The following is a 21,515-nucleotide window of genomic DNA, read 5'->3' as shown; positions in this document are numbered from 1 at the left end:
CTTCGTACCACCCCAGAAGTGATAAAGTGGAACTGGATGGAAACGTCAACCCTGCATGCTAATATCAGTGCTTTTCTATTTTTCAGAGCCCTTTGACGTGGATCTGAAGCCCTGCTCTCAACTCTGTTGGTTTTCTGACCACTTTCAGAATGTTATAGGGAAAATGTCTTGCCTGCAAACAGGAATCCGATTGTGCCATGAATTCAGGTAGCACAAGTTGGTCAAGGATTGACACAGTGTGTTCCTTCAGTGTTTGATCTCCGGTCATGATTCAAAGCTGTGCGATAATTGTGTCCTTGTACCTTAAGGTGATCTGGGAGCCCGAGGTAAAACTCTACGTCACGAACATAAGAAAGGGTTCTTATTGAAAATGGATCCCGCTCCTATTCATGACTGTTCAGGAGTTATTCCAGTCTGAAGTCTCATTACTACATGAAGGCTTTCGGTAGTCTCAACACCATAAACGGAAGAAGGCAAATCTGGACTTTACCCCATCCTGCTACTCTAAATCAGACGAAAAGATGCAACACCACCTATCTAAAGGTCATACCCCACAGACGTCTTCAGAATTCTATCTGGTCCTGACATTACCCGAATTCCTCTGCATGTTGTCCCCCGCAGCAAATTGCGGCCTTTAAAAAAGCCATACTGCAGCTTTTTGAGACTTCTGGCTCCTCCGACCTGCCTTTGGGACTACTGAATGACGCCAGATGGACTTCACCAGCAGACTCGCCCTCCGTGCTAGCTGACCCAGAGGGAATCATGCCTGTTTGGTGCCAGTCGCGGTTCCTCTCTAGCCCCAAGCTCCATGCCAGTCCATTCTGTGCTGGCGCCGATGCGGACTCTGCTGGCACGGCCCCGGACCATAGCTTCACACAAGTATCTGACCATGAGCCATTGACTGCTTGCACCAGACGTATGTTGCGCTAGACTATAATCAAGGCATAACAGACTCTTATAATTTACCTCAGACTCAATGTCTGTACTATCAGAGACTGGAGGCCTTATTTGGATCCCGCTCTTCTGCTTTTCACGTAATGCAAAATATTCCTCATTGACACTGACGAGGAGGTAGACAACTTGCTGCCACCTCTGTAGACTGATGATGGGCTGTACCTGGATATACAAAATGCCAGTGGGCTGGATAAATCTCTCGTGATTGAACGAGACTAATAGCCTGGGTTTACCAGTGGAAGAAAGTGTCATTTGTTTTTAGTAGTTGTGCAAAGGACCGCAGAAGTGCTTGATTCACAGTTTTTTTTAATTTATTTTTTATTACATTTTATTGAAAATGAAAAATAAGACAGAGACATAGCATTCTTGTAGTTTCAGGCACCAATCACAGTTGGCTATATTGCAAGACTGCTTGATTCACAGTTGCCTACTGTTGAAAACAAGGCAAACTTGTTAACTGAGATCATTTAGCAAGGCCCAACTTCTTTTGAGCCACTATTTCCTTTGAACGCAGCTCTTACAGACACCGATATGACAACTTGGTGCAAGCTGTGCTCTGGCCCTCTGGTCCGTCGACCAGCTACCAGGTGACATAGTCTGGCCCCTGTTGATCCTGATTTTTCTGACTAAGCTCCCTACCCCTTAACGTTGGTGGTACAAGTGTCAATTAATAAAGTCACCCCAATGCCCTTCTGACCATCGTTCAGATAGTTGAAATATATTGATGTGTTTGAAACTACATTGTTCTTTAAGGTCAATGATTGCAGTGTGCCTTCTGGGCCTCTATAGCCATCTATATGGGATATGACCAGTGAAATCTTGTTGACTTTCCTGGAATACCTCAGGGCCTCGCTGGATCAAACAATACATGATGGCCGGGTTGTGGTAAAGTATGCCTGTGTGCTGGTTTGGACACATGGACTGTTCGGGTGGGCAGAGTCGTTGGCACTAGTGACGTGGTTAGAAGACATGCCTTGATATGGTCAACCCTATTTTATGGGGAAGCCCAGGTGTCCCTAATGAACAGTTTAGGGTTAGTTCCAGGAGACCAGCATAGAGGCACAGCCTGCCTTCCCAACCTTTTAAGAATGGGTTCCCATTCCAGTTTAATGGTCTGTAACTTTTCATTGGTTTGTGATCGGAATTATGTTTCCTGACCTTTGATACATTGCTTACTGATTCTGTATGGGAGAAACACGCATATCACGCACCATCCTAATATCAAATTGGTATCCATTGCCAATCATATGTTAGGAATCAGTAGAACTTCACTGTCATCTAAAATGAAATTTGTAAATAGCCTAAAATAACACTTTTGTGATTGCAAACTACTGATTTGGTGTGTTTGCGATGGTTAAACTGGTTGCTTCATCTGGATGGCATATGTCGAACTACCAGAAGTGCAGGTCATATCGAATGGAGAATTGTTTCATATGACTGACTGTTCTCTCTAGTTCTAGTAGTCTTTAAGGGACTCTGCTTGTTGAGGAATCTACATATTCCTCAGTAGGCCTATCGCCCATTAGACGGTTTGTCCCGGTCATTTGCCTCCTGACAGAAAAATTAATTGAATAAAGCAACACACCTCTCCATTCCATAAAGGCCAGGCTAACCCTAGCTTCAACTCCGTTAAGCTAAAGCATGTGTAAACCCTCTGTATTTCAGTACACAATTAAATTAAACATTAGGGTCCTGCATATGGACAGTGATGTTGGTGGCACTGGATTGAACTAAGCCTGTGCATGCAAATTAAAGATAAATCTGTGCATTGTAAGTGACTGCTCTCTAGAAAACGTGTATTAGCCTAACCAAGAGATAAAACCTGACTCAGTTGTATGTTTATTTTAAGGACAACTTGATATGTGGCTTTCTATGTGAAAAACTTGTATATGTTAGGGTTGGTTTTCATGGCACTGACATTTCAGCTTTCATCTGCTTTTTCTGTTCTTGTAATATTTACAAAGAATATAAACTTCCTTTTAACATTTTTTTACTTCTCTTCTCTTTTTCTACCCTAGGAAGGCCATGGGTATGAATTTGAGTCCGAAACAGACACCGAAACAATTGCGAAGCTGGCCAAGTACATGTATGACAACCGGGAAAATGACGAGATCAGTTTTACCACTGTTGTAGAGAGAGTTATCCAGCAACTGGTAATGCAATTTTTTGTTTAAGCTTGTACCTTGTACTTTTTTCTTTTTAGTAAGAGGTGCTAGATTTATCGTTTTGCTGAATGTCTTGTGTTGATCACAGATGAAATACAAGGTGCACCTTCTAATACACTAACCTTACATCGTCCTTGTGACCATTCTGGATTACCTTCATAGCCATTTGGAAATTGGCACGGTTGCAGCCCTGATACTTTCCACCTCACAAAGTTGGACATTGTGGACTACTCCAATTTTTCTTTCATGACTGCACATGGTAGGAAACCAGAGTGTGACTCCTGGGTCGATTGCCCCATTTATTTCTGACGTGTGTACGTTGTGCCCCTTATTTCTTATCCCTGATCTGCTCTGATCACTAACCTGACCTGATCTGATCACAACTCAAGGATTTTGACTCAGTCTGGCTTTGTGCAATTTTCTTGTGCCCACTTCCTTTGTGTTGCTTTATTCACACCTTGGAGTTTTCATTTTATATGCTTTCAGAATACACCCAGAATATGCTCTGGTTGAGTGATGACCTGCGTGCAGTGGCAAAATATTTCTGCAATTGCATGTTAGTAGTTGTTACTGGATTCAACAGTGTTTTGAAAGAAAACTCAGAGAAAAAAAACAGATGAGGATTCTCAGAGGCCTTTGTTCGATCTGGACCTTTGAGTTAGGGTTTGACCTCAGTCTGGCTGACTGCCGTCCCCTGTGTCATTCTACGTGAAGTGGATTTCTCTTACTATTCTCTTGCACCACAGGGCAGCTGGGTGTCGGCTTTGTTTTTTCACCCTTAAGTTTTGGAAGAGCCTGGCCCCTTCCCACATTTGACATCTGCGCAGTAATGTACAATACAGTTATTTTATCCCATATAGACTGCAGGAAAATTTTTACTAGGTGCGTCTAGATAGTCGATCCAGAGGCTATATTTGGCCTTGAAGGCAACTGTTTGACTTATTTTGAACTTGCACCACAGTGACTTAGTATGTGCATTTAGAGGGTGGCTAAGAAATCCACCTCCAAGACCCTTTGTATTACATTTTCAATGTTCTGTTGTTTAACTGCAGGTCATTTAGCCAAGTTTATGGAAGTATTGTGCTCATCATTATTAGTGATCTTCATCCCTTTGTGTTTTTACAGATCCCAGTAACAGACTACTGTTCGTGGATATTTCTTCTTCTATTTTACTACAAAGTAAAGGAAGTTCATACTTTGTCACTGAGGCGATGATTTTTCATTTAATAGTGGTTTGAAATTATTACTGTTCTTTTACTTCATCTCACCTTGTTGTACAGCAAGCAAATTCTGCTGTCCCATGGTTTTGTAGTTTGAGCATGCGCAGGCCTTCTAGATATGTCGCAGGATTCCTGCTGGTAAAGCAGTACTGTGCCTTGGAATGACAGAACGTCAGAATGAAGAAACTGAGTCTCTCTACCACATCGGTACCAGTCAGCCCAAATCCTGGCTAGCTCACAGTGCCTCATCTGAACTCCTAGTCTTCCCAGAGTAACAGGTGATTTTGGCAACCTAGAACAAGACTCTATAGTCCCCAAGGGATCCATAGAAATAGTCCATCTCCTTTTGTTTATCATTCACGCATGCCCTTAGTAAACAAAAGAAAGACACGAAAAAAGTTTACAATATATTTATTGAAACTATCCTAGTCTATTGATAAGCAAACGTGCTGCGATAAGTAGGCAAATGCAACTAAGCAATGTAATCAGCATTATTAGCAGAGTGTATACAATAAACAACCCCACCATAGCAAATTATGCTTATCTGTTTAGGCCGTTCCCTCACTATGTGGGCACAGGGATATATTGGTGACATCTGGGACTGGCAACAGACTCCATACCTGGTATGTGTAGTTAGGTGGTCCTCATCATAGATGTAAACTCAGTTTACGCACAGCGGCTGCCTTTGTTTTCTGATGGAATTCTCCTCTCTGAGACGCAGTTTATATGATAAGAATTACTCTGTTGGAATGCCGCAACTGTGCTACCGTATTATGTCTAGAAAGTTAGGACCTGTTGCTGACCAAGAAGAAAGCAGTACACAATGTTATGTATTCTAGATGACCTTGTATGAAATGTGCAGACTGAATCACATAAAGAGTCCCTGAATAGCTAAACATGTACAGCGTATTTCTAAAATAATGTCACAAAACAAGTGTTGTGTGGTTATACACACAAAGGCAGCCTAAAATATCTAATAAACAAAACCGAGGGAGAACCAAAGTAAGTGGGCCCAGAAGGGAAACCACTACATGTCTGGTCCAATCTACTAGTTGTGGAACAAAACTGGCTTATGTGTTTGTTTTGAAACTATCACTCCTGGAGGGTGTGACAGGCTAACATCCAATAGAAGTAGAAGACTAAATTCATGACATGGCTATTTCAGCCATTTTGTATAGTAGTGTTCCAGCAAGGAGCCTGAACTAATCAAACTAATCATCAGTGATACCTCCGTCTCAACCAGTAGTCCGTATATTCAAGCATTTCTATACAACATCTCCAAGCATGGTACCTGCAGCCATTCATTTGTGCTAATATTTTATTTCTGTCCATGCGTTCTGCCTCGTGCTCATTTATAAATTTTTTGAAAATAATGTAATAACCTTTCAGAGATGCTATATGGGGGATAAACATGCAGAAGTAAGCAGGCCGTACAGCTGCAGATCGATAGATCTAGGCATCCGCAGCAACTGCAATTGAACACAATCATGACCTTTCAATGCAATCAAGCTAGAAGTAACAGTACTAAAAGGATGCTATGCGTACAAATGGTCTTTTTGTACTGTACACCTCCCCAAGCGCAAAACACTAAAATAACCCTTATATCTATACGTCTCATTTACTTGAGGGACTTTCAAGAACAGGCCGTCTATTTTTTTATCGGATAGGCCACTCATTTGATGGAATGCTGTTTTCCTATTATTTCCAGTCTTTCATAGGATCTGTCTTCTGCGGATTAGCAATGAGGAGACCATATACTACTTTAAATATGAGTGCATTAAATCGTCTGTGCAGTCTAACAGTGCATTATCAGAAACGATTGTAGAATGCACAGTAGTATTTCGCATGCCTGCTTTCCAAAAGCGCCTTGCACTAATAAGTGAGGGAGAGAGAAGGGGAGCGGTATAAGGGAAGAGGGAGTGTGATAGGCTTTCCCCCATCTGCTGATTCTATTGACGCTTTATGTACTTACATCCCCAACTGTACTTGAGCGCAAGTATCGTCCAGGAGTATTACCGTGATTCACTGCATGCCAACCCCTCACACAAATCTCCTATTACAACACACCTCAGGGATTGCACAGGCTTTCAATACAGAAATGCGCTCAATTCAGAACCCCCACCCACCCACACACCTACCCACCCACACCGACTCCCACCCACCACCACCACCACCACCACCGCCGCCACCAGCCCAACCCCAATACCACCACCACCGCCGCCGCCACCGCCACCACCACACCCAGAGCAGGACTCCTACTCGCAAACATCACACTCGTACATAGAACCAGATTAGGAGGACAAGCGTTTTCTTACATCACTCCTAAAATGTGGAACAACCGCCCTCTCCACATCGGCCTCCTCTCTTCTCGAATTCTGCAAGAAGCTGAATACCTGACTTTTCAATTAACCAACATAGCATAGGTAGGGCTGGGCACACACACTTGCTCAGCATGAGGATACCCTTGCAGCGATAGTGCACTTTACCAATACACATAACAAAGTGGAGGAGGAAAGAAGAAAAAGAGATGGTTGGAGAGAGCATCCTCTCATATCACTGCGAAGAAAAAGCCTACTTCTGACCAGGACTCTAGCAAACAGAGATCCAGAGAAAGGGTGTCAACAAGAAAACCTTAAAAATACATTCTCAACGACATTCCAGATCGCTGTCAAAGGTATCAGTGTTGACGCCAAGAAGATCGGCTCCTACTTGCTCTCCACTGAAAGCGGGTTCAACGTCTACTACAGAATGCCATGAACACTTTAATAAACACCTGCGCTAGAAAGATAACTGCAGATGACTACCCACCACTTGACATGGCAAACATGCTGCTGATAACGCCATCTTAACCCAGTAAACCTAGGTCATGGTCTGTGTTGATATTGCTCCCATCTGTGATGTTGGAGCCAGATTCTTGCTTGACGTCAATCATTTGGCCCCCAAAGAAGAGTCACCAGAGGCTTTAGTCCGAGTCTCTGTGGATGTTAAAAATGATGTTTGTCACAGTTCCAAGTCCGTACCCATGACGGCCTCCCCACTCATATAGATTATGCCCTTGGCCACTCCATCGCCAAGGTGGACCTTTGCCTTTTTCAACTTCATTTTTTTACCTCAACTCCTCTTCAGGTTCCCTTGCAACCCTTACAAGTGTCTCTTCACTGAATTATGTTGAGACCAACTTCCATGTTTCCACTACGAAAAAGAAAAACTTCTCTGACATCTTCTTGCAGATCACCTGTCTGTTCCCACCGTACTCCTGGGGAAAACAACAAGGTTCAGATCTCCTTCAAGATCCAGGTCCACTTTTGCAGGCTCATATGAAACGAATGCTTCATACACACCAACTTCATGAGCTGCACCTCTATCTTACATCCCCTAATGATGCCATCCTCTTTCGTGAGGCTATAGTTACAGGAACATCTCAACTAAACATCTCTCTGCACAACCAGCAGTTTATTAAACAAAAAATCACTATAACAAAGAGCAAATCCAAAGCCTCTTCTTGCTTTTGTTACTTCATATTGCAGAGGAAAAATGATAAAACTCTTGCTAAAATCAAAGCTGCCCCCAGCATTTCCGAAAAAAAAAAAATAAGGCACCACCTCAAGATCCTGAATACTTAAAGACAGAACCTAAATTGAAAAAAAAAATGCTTATATTAGACTTGCAACTTGTCTACTCTATGTAAGAGACCAATAATAGATGTGTGCAATAGAGTTACAAAATGCATACTTCCACATCCCAATACCAAAGCCCCACAGAAAATTCCTATGTTTTCTAACATCATTTAATTTGGCTGCATGGATCCTGTAGTCTGGCAGTATGGTCATCTAAATGTCCCATTGGCCTGTATGAAGATATTGAAAGAAGCAAAACATCCTTCTACAGGTCTGTATATGGTGTCCTAATAAAGGATATGATCCATCACTTATTAGGTGGAAATTATTTGGCCATACTTACTTCATTTAGCTCATGCCCATGTTCAATTTATAGCAATACAAGTGCATCTGACAATCGTTATAACCTATTGAAAGCCTCCTAATCTTCAATCATTTTTTGTAATGTTTGGCAAATACGTCAACAAGGCACTGCAACCTGCAAAAACAGATAGGGGCACGGCTTGATCCTTAGGCTTGTTACTACAATGTCATTCCTGTTCCTTTCGAGTGGCTCCAGGAAGGAGCTAGTACCCTTATAGAGTAGGATATATAGATGCCAGCCAGTACAACCTCAACAACAATCCTATTGTCAACTGTTGTCTTGCAACACAGACCACCACTTTCAGCTTTTTTTCAAAGATTCCCCCCTCCTCGAAGAGGCACTAGTCACTTGACAAATTAAGATACATCTAGGTGACTGTGACTTTTTTGCGGCTGCCATACCATGCCGGACAGCAACTGAAGGCAGAAAGGCCTCAATTTACAGCAGTCCGTGGAAAATTATAACAATGGATTAGTGGTTTTTAGACTTCAAAATCCTGTGGCATACATTGTAGTTCATACAAAAACCTTATTCATTGTTACCATCCAAAGAAACACTTCAACACCTACAGCAAGCAGAGACTTCTACAAAGTTAAATAAAACTGCCTTAGAATTAGTCCCAGAATCACTACTGAATGTGGGCTTCTTGCTTTTTTTTCCTGATGCAGAAAAAGTAAGGCGAATGGAGACCAATTTTATACCTTCTGCAGTTGAACAAATTTCTCAAGAAGCCAATATTTGCATGTTAAATTGCAAGAAATTCTCTAAATATTACCGAAAGGAGATTTTTATATCGACCCTAGACTCGTAGGTCTCATATTTGCATATCCTCGTCCACCCCAAATGCAAAAATATCTCAGATTCGAAGGGGCTGATCGACCATATCAATTCAAAGTTCTTCCATTCAGACTCCAATCCGCTCCAAGAATCTTCACAAGGTGCAATGCTCAGTTACAGCACACCTGAGGAAACAAAAGAATCATTTGTTTTTCTACCTCAACGACTGTCTAGTCAAGGGAATATCGTTCAATGTAACAGATGTGTGTGTGATGGCTACACTCCAACCTTTCAGAAATTAGGTTAAGCATTAAACAAGGACAAGCCACTGTTAATACCCCACAAAATGATACTATTCTTGGGGGTTGATTTTGGACACTGACCTAGGCAAAGCCTTCCCATTCAAAGAGCGGGTGACCCGTTCACCCATTTAGTACAGTAACTGCAAAAACAAAAGATCAATCTGAGACTACTAGTCTCTTCTAAGGATGATGTTATCCTTCATTCATTTAATCCAATATTGAAACTTACATATTTAACCATTCCAAGAAGTGTTCGACAAACAGTGGTGTCGCTGGTTGTTCAACCTTCTCTCCAGAACACCAAAGATAAGACTGTGCTTAAAAAGGTGACCCAGGCGGGGGGCGTGGCCTGGCGGCGACTAAGATGGCTGCATAGATCTGCGGCGCTCCAGTGGCGAACCCGAGAACCCCCGAAATCCGTGACTTATCCGGCAGACAGGCGACATCCAGTATCTGCATCAGGGAGATCTGCCCTTCCAACGCCTGACGCTGCCTTCCCGGTCTCGAGCCGACCCCGGGAAGCGGAGAAACAAGGACGGACGTGTGCGGCCTGGGCGGGAGACGCCCGCCTCTGCAGCACCGGCCTCGAGTGATCACCAGGCCGAGACGGGAAGGCGAGGTGGCGGACTTTGAAATTCCCGGCCCCGGAGGGCTCCTGCTTGTTGCGAGGTGAGGCCTCCCCCTCCCTTTCTGGACCGGAGGCATCGGACGTGGACCTTCCCCCCCCCTCGCCCCCCCCCTTCTTATCTACCGGGGGAGCCGGGACGTGGCAGACGGGCCCGCACATCCGGCGGGAAAACAGTGGTGGGGCGATAGGGCCTCACGCGTTGGGAGCCGTGCCCGCGCCAACTGGGGCCCCCGTGTTGTCCCGTCTGGAGGGACCGCCAATAGGGACTTGACTCCGGGCCCAGGACCCAAAAGGCGAGTGACTGTGAATTCCGTGCCAGGCTCCGCAGGCCTTAGGTGCCGGGCACACTACGGCGAGAGCACGGGGAAGAGGCGAGGAGTGCTGCTCGGTGCAGGGGTGTCCAGGAGTGGTGTGGACTTTGTCTTCTCCCCTGCACGGAGAGGGAGTGCGACCGGCTGCCCCCCCCCTCGCAGTGGGTGAGGGACGCGAAGACCGGACCCGACCGGCCACGAGACACGGCCATAGGGCGACGAGGCCAAATACTCCAGCGCGAGACCCCCTGGACAGCGGGGCACTGTGGGAGACCCGCGAAGGGGTTCCAGGGGGGCAGCTGATCCGTGCCCGGGCGCACCAGCAGTGTGGGGCTGAGAGGGCTTGTTCCTGCTCCTCTCTGGGACGACCGGGCGCGAGGGACCGGCGGAGGACCTGAAGTTCGCCGCGTGCTATCTCCAGCGGCCATGCGGAACAAAAAACCCACAGCGACCCAGTCTAACACCATGGACAATTACACGGCGGACCCGGGCGGGAGTGGTCAGCCCCACCCCGGGTCGTCTGAAGAGCCCAGGGAGCCGTCTCTCTCCTCCATTATGCAGGCCATTCAGTCACTGGTCAACGCTTCAGCGGACAGACCTGAACAAAACGTCTGGAAAAGCTGCCGCCATTACGGATCTTCAGGGGACCACCAAAACGCTGCGGCAACAGGTCCAACAGCTCACGCACCAACAGAGGCAAATGGCGGCACGGCTGGAGGACCAGGAAGGAAGGGCCCAAAGGAACAACCTTAGGGTGGTAGGTGTGCCTGAGAAAATGGAAGGGGCTAGCGTAGAACTGTTCCAGGAGGATCTCCTTTTGAACAGCCTGAAACCCAAGAGACTGTCTAAGCTCTTCGTCATAGAGCGAGCACACAGGGCGCCGATCCCGCCGCCGCGACCAGGGGCCCTGCCGAGAACCATCATCGCGCGGATACTAAACTATCGGGATAGGGATGCAATCCTACAGGCGGCGAGACAACATGGAGATCTGCGTATGGAGGATGCTACGATACGCTGCTTTCCTGACTTTACCCTCAAGGTCCAGCAGTAGCGTAGATCATTTGACGCAGTTAAGAGGCGACTCAGAGAGCGTGGCCTCCGCTACAAGATGTTCTTCCCGGCGCGATTGAAGGTCTTGGTGGAGGGAAAATCCGTCTTCCTCAACACCCCAGAGGAGGCCCACAGCTGGCTGGAAGAGCGCCATCAACAACAGCGGGGGGGCCCGGAGCGGGAGGGAAGCTGGAGGAGCGCGGCCCCCCAGTCTCCGGCCTCGTCGACGGGGAGGGCGCGACGGCAACGGGAGAACCAGCACCAACAGGCTACAAGAAGGACCCGCAGCCTTTCGGCATCGCCGGACCTGGAGTGAGGAGGTGGACTATATGGACTTGCACTGGTAGGATTTTGCAGCCTCACAATGATGGGGGTAGCTATGATTGCCAGCACTGTAGGCTGGCTTTGTATGGGGAGAGGCCTCGGCCTGCGTAGTGGGTTCTACGAGACTTGATGGACGACCTGCACAGGTACTTGACCATATTGCTAGCTACCAGTCGGGCGGGGAAACGGAGCTGGATCATGGGAGGCACTTACTTTAATACATGACACTGAAATAGCCTGGAATGCTTGTCTGACTGTTTATTAGACTGCGAAGAGGGGGGTCAGGGAGCCCTGGATGCTGAACTTGGTTGCTCCGCTCACCCCTGAGGTTATCGTTCTGAGGGCTACAGGCGCTCTGCTTGTTGGGGATGTCTGGCATGGTTGGCCAGAGTAGCAGGGTAGCAGGATGGGGGGTTGTTCAGAGGGAGGTTAGGGGGTAACGTTTTGGTTGTTATCTTTTGTTTTTGCATTGTTTACAGGCGTTGACTCCATCGACACACACAGGGAACGGGTGGGAAGGAGGTGGGGAGGGAGAAGTGGGCATTGCCCATTCGATTCAACAGAGACAACGGTAGAGTCACCCACATGTAAAGCGCAGCACATTGACGTCATATCCTGGAATGTGAACGGCCTGCAGAATAAGATCAAACGCACCGTGGTACAGCAGTACCTCCACAGACATGCCCCGGATGTTGTCCTCCTACAGGAGACGCTTCTACTAGGGAACCACTGCAGGGCCCTAGACAGATTTGGTTACACCCTCCGTGCTCACTCGGGCTTCACGTCCGGATCTAGTGGAGTGGGCATACTCATTAAGAACTCCTTGCCATTGGTCCTGGGGCGATGCTGGTCAGACCCCTTGGGCCGGTATGTGGCACGGTCTGTGAAATGGGAGGGCCGCACCTTCAACCTCTTCACTATATGTACCTCCGAAGCTGCATGCGTCCACGCTTCCTGATGTGGGGAAGCTCCTCCTAGAAATGCCTCAAGGAATACTGATCATAGAAGGGGACATGAATGATGTGATGGATAGAGACCTAGACAGATCAACGTCTACACTGGGTGGGGGAGGGGTGAGCCACCTTAGGAACTTTGTCCAGGCACTGGACTGATCGATCTGTGGAGAACACATAACTCGCACATGAGACAGTACACACACGTCTCCGCAGCTCATGGGTCCTCTTCTAGGATAGATTATATATTCACACAGGCAGATGGCGTGAACATGTTTTGTGACGGACATCACAAGGCCAAGGGGATCTCTGACCATGCGCCAGTAGAGGTGCATTTGATGGGGCCCAAGCGGGATTGGAGCGCCCCACCCAGGCTTGACTCCTTTATATTCAGGGACAGTGATTTCCAGGAGAGGTTCAGGGAAAGGGTTGCTCTGTACTTTGAAGACAACGTAGGGTCAGTGGACTCTCCCGGGATAGTGTGGGAGGTGTACAAGACTGTAGCCAGAGACTTTGTACAGGCTGAGGTGGGGCGGAGACGCAAGGACAGACATGTACAGGTGGAGCAATTGGAATCGGAGCTTCTGGCACTGGAAAACAGGGCAGGTCCCACCCCAACCCAGGATAGAGACAGACTGCATAAGGCACGCCTCTTGAGTAAAGAAATACGAGACGTCCTGACGGAACAGGCAAGATCACACGCACTAGCCACACAGCAAAGGGTGTACGACCTAGGGGACAAGGCGAACAAAATGATCGCCTGGTTAGAAAAGAGAGACCGAGACCGCAGTTGGGTGCCGAAGATAGACCGACCGGACGGATCAGTAAGCACCACAAACGCGGCAATCGCGGAGGACTTTGCGCGATACTATGAAGAGATCGATCGGTCGCACACGGCGAGGGACGAACAGGAGTGTCGTGATTTCCTGGCCCCTCTGCAGCTCCCGGTACTAGAGCCTGCAGACAGGGATCTGCTAGATGCAGATATCACGGTCAAAGAGGTGGAGGAGGCTATGGGAGACCTGCAGACAGGGAAAGCCCCCGGGCCCAACGGGTTCCCAGCGGAAGCATTTGGATGTGTGGCTAGCCTCACGGCACCCCACATGTGCAACATGTTCATCGAGGCGCGGGAGAATGGAACGCTCCCGAGGGACCTACGGTTGGCCACGATCGTGGTGATGCATAAGGCAGGGAAACCACAAGGGGATTGCAGTTCGTATCGGCCCATCTCCCTCCTTAATTACGAGACGAAGGTCTTGGGGAAGATCCTGGCCATGCGCCTGGGTGCGGTGATCCAGTCGCTGGTTCACCCGGACCAGCCGGGCTTCATGCCCCACAGGAGCAGGAGACTGAACCTGCGCCGTCTCTTCGGGGTCCTGCAGACGGTGACTGCGCGCCAGGAGGTGCCGGCGTCCCTGCTATCTCTCTCGACTCCCACATGGCCTTTAACAGTATCAAGTGGCGTTACATCTACGCAGTCTTGGAGAGGCTGGGCTTCGGAGTCAACTTCTGCTCCTGGGTGAGGCTACTCTACACAGGACCACTGGCGAGAGTTCGGGTCAACGGGACTATGTCACGGGATTTTCAACTGGGTCGCGGCACTAGACAGGGGTGCCCCCTGTCCCCGACCCTCTTTGCCCTGGCATTGGAGCCGCTGGCGCACTGGGTGAGAACGGACCCGGGGGTGTGGGGTATAGATGTGGGAGGTGGATGGGAGGAACGCATATCTTTATATGCGGACGATATATTGCTCTACACCCAGCGGCCGTCGGACTCCATACGGCGACTGATGGTCATATTACGCACGTTCGGAGAATTCTCCCGGTATAGTGTCAACTGGAGCAAATCCCTGGGCTATGTCTTGGTGGGACCCCAGCCGCAGGCGGTGCCCGGCTGCGAGGGCCTTGTTTGGCATGCAGCGTTTCGTTATCTGGGGATTTGGGTCACGCCATCAGACACTGAGTTTTTCCAGCTCAATGTGCAGACACAATTGAACCGCCTGCACAGCGACGTGCAGCACTGGCGAACCCTCCCAGTCTCCCTCATGGGCAGGGCCGTTCTATTCAAAATGATGGCCTTGCCCCGTCTGCTATATGTGCTGCAGAGCTCGCCCTTCCCGATCCCGGAGCAAGTCTTCAAAACCGTGGAATCGGAGCAACGCTCCCTGTTGTGGGGCGGGGGATGTCCAAGGATTGCCCTTCGAAAATTGCAACAGGGTCCCTACGAGGGGGGACTGGTGTTACCCGACATCAGACTTTACTACTGGGCGACACAACTGATTAATATCAATGGATGGGTGTTCGCCCCACAGGAGGAGCCGGCATACCGAGTGGACCGGATGGTCCTAGGGGTGGGCTGCTACTTAGCAGCTCTTTACTCCAAACCACGGCGCAACCAATCCTTGCCTCCCCAAATGGCGGTAGTGGTGGCTGTATGGCAACGAGCATCAAAACTACTTGGATGGGGAAGGAGGCTCACGGCCCAAACTCGCCTATGGAAGGGAGACTTCCTTAAAGAAGTGGTGAAACTCCGTGACCTGCGACAGTGGAGCCTGATCGGGATAGATACGCTGGGAGACGTGTGGAGGAGGGGGCAGGTGGTGGGGTTAGCGACTCTCCAGTCGGACTTCCGATTGGGGGATGGCGAATTCCTGCACTATCAGTAATTCAAACACGCCCTATATAGACATCTGACACGGGGGGATCAGGTCCCAGAATATGTCCCTCTCGAGGACAGACTGCTGTTAGACCCCATGATTGACAAGGCCATATCACTTACTTACAAAAAGCTAATTAATAATGTTCCTGATATCCTGGGGCCACTGAGGGAGAAGTGGGAATCCGACCTTGGCTTGCTAGAGGACGACGACTGGAATGAGGCTCTGCAGTGTCCTAGGGAGGTAGCGATCCGAGCCAGATTCAGGCTGGTGCAGTTGCGCATCCTCCACAGGTCCTACACCTCACGAACGGTACAATTCAAGATGGGGTACGCAGCGTCACACTTTTGCCTGCGAGGCTGTGGGGAAGAGGGAACTTTCTTTCACGTTCTCTGGTATTGCCCTAAAATCCGTGCATATTGGGTGAGGCTGAAAGACATAATGGAGGAGGTAGTGGGGGCAGAGGTACCGTTGGAAGCTAGGTGGCACGTTTTGGGGGTCCCGGGGGACATTACGTGGCCCAAAGGGGACAAGATATGGCTGGCCTTCGCGAGTATGGTAGCCAAAAGGAACATCGCAAGGCTCTGGGGGAGTGACTTAGTTCCGACAATTGAGGAGTGGGAACGGGATGTAGATTGGTGCCAGAGGTCAGAGAAAGTCATCTATAACAGCAGGGGGTGCCCCAAAAAATGGGAAAAGATATGGCAGGCGGGAGGAGGTATAGAGGAGAATGGATAGATACTCCGGATGCATCACCGTAGGAGTTCCCCCATGAGGTACCACGAACTACATACGTTGGACACAACCTTTCCCTGGGAGGCCTCGGGCCTCGACTGGTAGTAGAGTCTGAACACATAGCCGAGGGATGGGGGAGGAGGGAGGTAGGGGGGCGGGTCATGGCCAGGGAGGGGAGGATTGGAGAAGAGGGCGAGGCGGATTAGTTGACCAGCTTATATTCTGTGGGGGCAAGACCTGGGGGTAGTCTGTAGTATTACCCATTAATGGCTGTTGTATTATACTCATTTAATGTAAGAAGACTCCTGCTTTCTCACTAATACCTGGTGTATCTTTTGATGGAGCTGTTTTGTTTCAATAAAAAGATTTATAAAAAAAAAAAAGGTGACCCAGGCATGGAAATACAACACTATGATGAACCTTCTGTCAACCAAAATCCTGCTTTGTATTGCCTCTTAGATGGCTGGGGAGCACATCTTTAGCAATTGCTTGTAAGTAGCATATTGCCAGCGGAGGAAACTCACCTTCATATTAATATTCTGGAATTAAGAGACTTTACTCTAGGTTTGCAATTTACTCTAGGTTTGCAATCCTTCCTTCCGCAAGTAAAAGGGAGTTCTGTATTGAGCTGCACAGACCATATTCTTTTTACATGAACAAGATAGCACTCCATCTCCATCTCCATTGTGTACAAAGAAGCTAAAAATATATGGGATAGAGCCATCAAGCATCCGATTCTGTTAAAAGAGGTACATGTTCAGAGAATAGAGAATGCATGGACAGATCCCTTGAGCAGAACATATATGGAATTCCACGAGTGGGAACCTCTGTCAGGCTCAACTAGACAACATTATTCGACTTTGGGGCAAGGCAAAATTATTCCTCTGTCCAACAAATCAGAACAAAAAATAAAGTTATTATGCCAGCAGGCAAATCCTACCAGAGTTGTGGGGGAAATGTGTTTTTGATAGCTTGAATGCACGTATATGGTGTTTTTCATAGTGCAAACCTAGTCAGAAGCCAACAGAGCAGAGAAGATAGTCCAAGACAAACCTAAAGTCAGCGAGTAATGGGAGAGGAAGCAGGGTTATGAACATGTAATGCATTGTGTTCTTCAAAGAGGTGAGCCTTCAAATCTTTCCTAAATTGGAGCAGCATTGAGGTGGCACGATAAACATGACCATGCTGTTTCATATCCTGGGTGCATAGATGGAAAAGGCCAGTTTCTTTTTTTTTTTTTCTTCTTTTTTACACCTCTTAATTTAGGCGGGGGGCTGGTTCTTATCGCTTTGTAAATGATGCAGATTGTTCTGAAGGTGGTGGTGCAGGCAAGGGGAGCCTGAGAACGACTTGTTGCGCTGTGTAGAATGCCCCTAAGGGGTGCCAGTGTGGAGTCTTGGAGGCCATGAAGTAGGGCATTACCCTCAACCAGATCGAGCTTTCTAGAGACCATATTTCCGAAAGCCATAAACAAGATGAAGAATGAACCATGGCGACCAGTACTAACAGCCCATGGTGACCCAGACAGTTCTGGTTCGCTGAGCTTCTTCTCCTATTAGATCAGCTGCACAAACCATTGCCACCTCTACCAAACATGCTTTCTCACAACAAGGTCCAAGTACTGAGCCCAAGTACGGCATCTCTAAGTTTATCGGCATGGCTCCTGGATATAAAATGTTTCACCATTTCCAATTCCAGATTATTGTAGACCTATTATGGCACCTGCAACAGCTGTGTCAGCAAATAAATCCCATTAAGCTAAGTGGAAACTTCTTTATATGTGCTGTCCTCCACAGTATTGGCATATAATTTCATCTACTTCACATCATATTCTTCTGTATCTAATACAATTATCCTGCTCAGGTGCGAGTCCTACTTCTGCTAAAGTACACCTAGCTGCACTCTCATATTGCGCAGGACCCCAAAATCAACCTACTTTTTGGTCTGACAGAATTATTCAAGAATTCCTAAATGGAATATTTCAAGTTTTTCCCCTGGTGAACCTTCCATCATTATCTTGACAACTTATTACTGTAGTTTCTCAGTTTGTGTGTAGTCCTTTTGAGTCAATACACAAAGCAAACATTGTTTCTCTCTTGGAAACTGACTCTCCTATTGGTTTTAACTTTCGCAATAAAAGTAGAAGTAATTTTGTGACGATGGAGTTCTCTTAAGAAGTAATCCACACTTCAAATCTAAAGTGCCATCAGACTTTCACTTAAACAGTCTATCATCATAAAGACTTTCTTCAGAAATACCAGCACTGTAGCAGGACAAAATATTTATCTTCTGGATGTCAGAAAATGCATAAAGTTTTACTTAGAAAAAACAAGCAAATTTAGAATATCTGATCAATTGTATTTCTGGTCAATACTGGAAAAGGAAAATCTCTTTCCAAACATGCTATAGCTCGCTGGGTCATCTAACACAGAAGGTTCAGGAGGAATCTGGACAGTTTTTCAACCTCCCATCTATTCACATCAACCCTCATCAGAACTGACTGTCTCAGGTGTTTAGGGAGAAACTCTGTAAGGGAGAGAGTACCAGGGTTGTAGATTGTCATTGTTTATGGACGGAAGCCCTCACCCACCCAGTGGGTGACATGTGTCATCATTAGGCTCCTCTTGACAATTTTCCTGTGGATTCAGGTGCAAGCTACTACCCATTAACTCTAATAGGGAGCTTTGGGAATTTTTCATGGATATGTTGTTGTGCCTCTCGTCTGGTCTCTAGAACTGAGAAGGGAAAGCTGCCAGGAGAGGCCGAATGATGAAGAATGCCAACCACAGTGTAGGTGAGGCCTTTCATCCTTAAACAGTGAAAGTCGCATCACAGGAATCTCTCCATTATTGTGTTTCTCCCTGGACACTTGATACTGTCCATTCTGATGTGTATTGATAGAAGCTTGCTAGGTGTCTGCTGCCAACGTATACTGCCATGATAAGGCTGGCTATCCCTTGCAAGGAAGGGTTTCAGCACGTTCATCTAAAAGTGTTCCTATGTCAATGGCTTTGTCCGGTGGTGTAGCCTTAGCGCACGTCTGCCAAGCAGTAATGTGGAAGCACACCCATTTGTTTACTCAACATTATTGCCTGGATTTATCCTCACAGGGAGATGCTGCTGTTTGTCAAGTAGTTTTACATAATATTTTCCTATAAAGGTGAGTCTTCTGAATTAATTCCCCTTCAAAGGTATCATACTAATGGCTGCTTACCTGTACCTGTAGCTCTTCAGAGTTGGTATCTAACCAGTAGTTAAGGATGGTGGCCTCTTGATGTGTGGTCTTCAGACTGATAGTCTCTGACTGGTTGACATTTAGATCTATGGCGGGGGGGGTGCAGCAATTCATCGCCACATTAAAACGTGCCTCTGAAAAACACTCCTATTGAAGAGGTGGATTTATTACTTTACGAAATTAAATTGATAAATTGTTCCATAGTATGCTTTTTGTTCTACAGGCTTCCCGGGTTCTTGTTTCAATTGCTCTGTCCCTGTTAACTAATTATTCTCAGCTGCTGATCCTCAGTAACTCTTAAGTCATTGATCAAACAACTCCGATGCAGGTCCTAGAGTTAGACTTTTTTGAGCTTATGGCATCACTGAATTTGTCAGCATATCACAGTCCCGACCACCATTAAATGCAATTCTTTAGACCTAATGAAGGAAATGAAATTAAAGTGGGATTTATACAGCACACTGCTACTTGATAGAGTGTACCTGTGCTATTCGCAGTTAATGAGGAAGAGGGGTGTTCACAGACTACTGAGTGAAAAGCCAGGTCTTTAGTTTCTTTTTGAATTTACCTTTTCCATCAATTTGCCGTAGGTGTAATTGGAGTTTTGCAATGCCTGAGGGCCCAAGTAATAGAAGTACTGGCATCATTCTTCTGAAAGGTGGACCCTTGGGACTATGGCGAAGTGGACGTTAAATGAATGCAAGTTTCTCTTGGGGCTGTACCGTAGTATCCTGGTGGACAAATTTCTCTGGCCCGTTTGATGCAGTAATATGTGCATTAGGAGCAGGATTTTGAACGGAATATTCTTGTTCACAGGGCGCCAATGTAGATCCCTCTGGTCAGGAGAAATGTGAGTCCTTCTTGGGAGATTGAGTGGGCAATAAGGATACGGACCATAAAGGGCCGCATCCTAATGAGCCGCTCGGTTTCCTTTGAGACCGCCTCATTGTGATGTAGGTGGTCGGAAAGGAAACCGACCGGTCATTCCGGCTGACTTCCGACGGGTTCGGAGAGCCTGTCGGCCGATCGGACGCCGACTAGTAATCTCAATGATGGGCCTTTCTGCCCTTGAGATTACAATGCACACTTTCTGATATGGTTTCCATGTCGGTCTGTCCGACATGGGTACCATGTTGGAAAGCGTGTTTGGAGGCCCCCAGCAGGGCCCTCCTTGGTGCATGTCCTCCGGTTGGCGGCAGAGGGGGCACCTACGGTGCTCCCCTGTTGATTCCTGCACCTTGCGGCAGGCACCTTGAGGTGCCTGCCATGGAGTGCACGGATGAACCGCACCTCCCATTTCACTATGGGAGCATGCATATGGCCAGTTGACAGCCATAATGCATGGTCCCATAGTGAAATATAGGAATGCTATTGAACAGTGTTCGGTCGCATCCTAATGAGGCGGTTGGGACCACCGACAAGGTGCTGTTGTCCCAGGACCAAGTCGGTGTTGGGCTGAAGGCATTCCTCCCGACTTTGAAATCTGGCTCTAAGTTTAAGGCGAACTGCAGCATTTTGGTCTGAGTAGGTACTGCGGAAGAGCGCAGTAAGGAGCATTGGCATAGTCCAATCTGGCAATGAGCAAAGCCAATACCACAATTTTTCCAGCCAAGATGGAAAGGAAGTGTAAACATGTATTTGCAGTACGTAAAAGGACAAAGCACATTCCCACCATCATGCTTATTTGTTTATGGAAGGTCAGCTGATTGTCGACCTTGACTCCCATATTTTTAACAACTGTGTCTTGCAAGTGAGGCACCCTCTGGCCAATTAATTTGCCAATTCAGGTTAACATTTTGCCCAAAGCTGAGGACCCCTGTCTTATCTGCATTGCACTGGACCTAACATGGACATATAATTTGAATTTAGCCAATATATGTGTTGAATCAAGGGTGTAGTCTGAACAGTACATCATTACTTTCTTTATTCTTATTCCTATTTCTGTACCAATCTTGATTCACAAACCAGAAATCAAAATATTATGTAAATGGCAACAGCTTGACGGAGAGGCAATGCTCCTCAGACTCCAACAAACACACCCTAGGGTCAGTAAAGAAACGGACATCGCAGAAGCTGATTTTTCTGCCTGGCTAAGAAACACCAGTGACTTACATTTGCCACTGGCTAAAAATACCGTAATTCTTTCTCTTATTGATGATCTGAGATGGGAATGATGACTCTTTAATGGTATGATATCAGCCTTATTCCAATCGATCTGTCTGCA

At 47.1% G+C, this 21,515-nt stretch overlaps 1 protein-coding gene across 2 annotated transcripts in view; it reads left to right on the top strand.

Moving 5' to 3' along the window:
* The window catches only part of LOC144791889 (glutamine--fructose-6-phosphate aminotransferase [isomerizing] 1), a 214,894-nt gene that overhangs the window by 77,778 nt on the left and 115,601 nt on the right, over positions 1–21,515 (top strand). For both annotated transcript variants that reach the window (XM_078666670.1, XM_078666669.1), the window contains exon 6: positions 2,973–3,107. In XM_078666670.1, coding sequence (XP_078522796.1) covers positions 2,973–3,107 — 135 coding nt within the window. The remainder of the gene's footprint in view (positions 1–2,972; positions 3,108–21,515) is intronic.

Source organism: Lissotriton helveticus, chromosome 11 (genome assembly GCF_964261635.1).
Source record: "Lissotriton helveticus chromosome 11, aLisHel1.1, whole genome shotgun sequence".
Lineage (NCBI taxonomy): Eukaryota > Metazoa > Chordata > Amphibia > Caudata > Salamandridae > Lissotriton > Lissotriton helveticus.
Note: the sequence above shows the minus strand (reverse complement) of the source record. Positions and strands in the feature narration are given on the sequence as shown.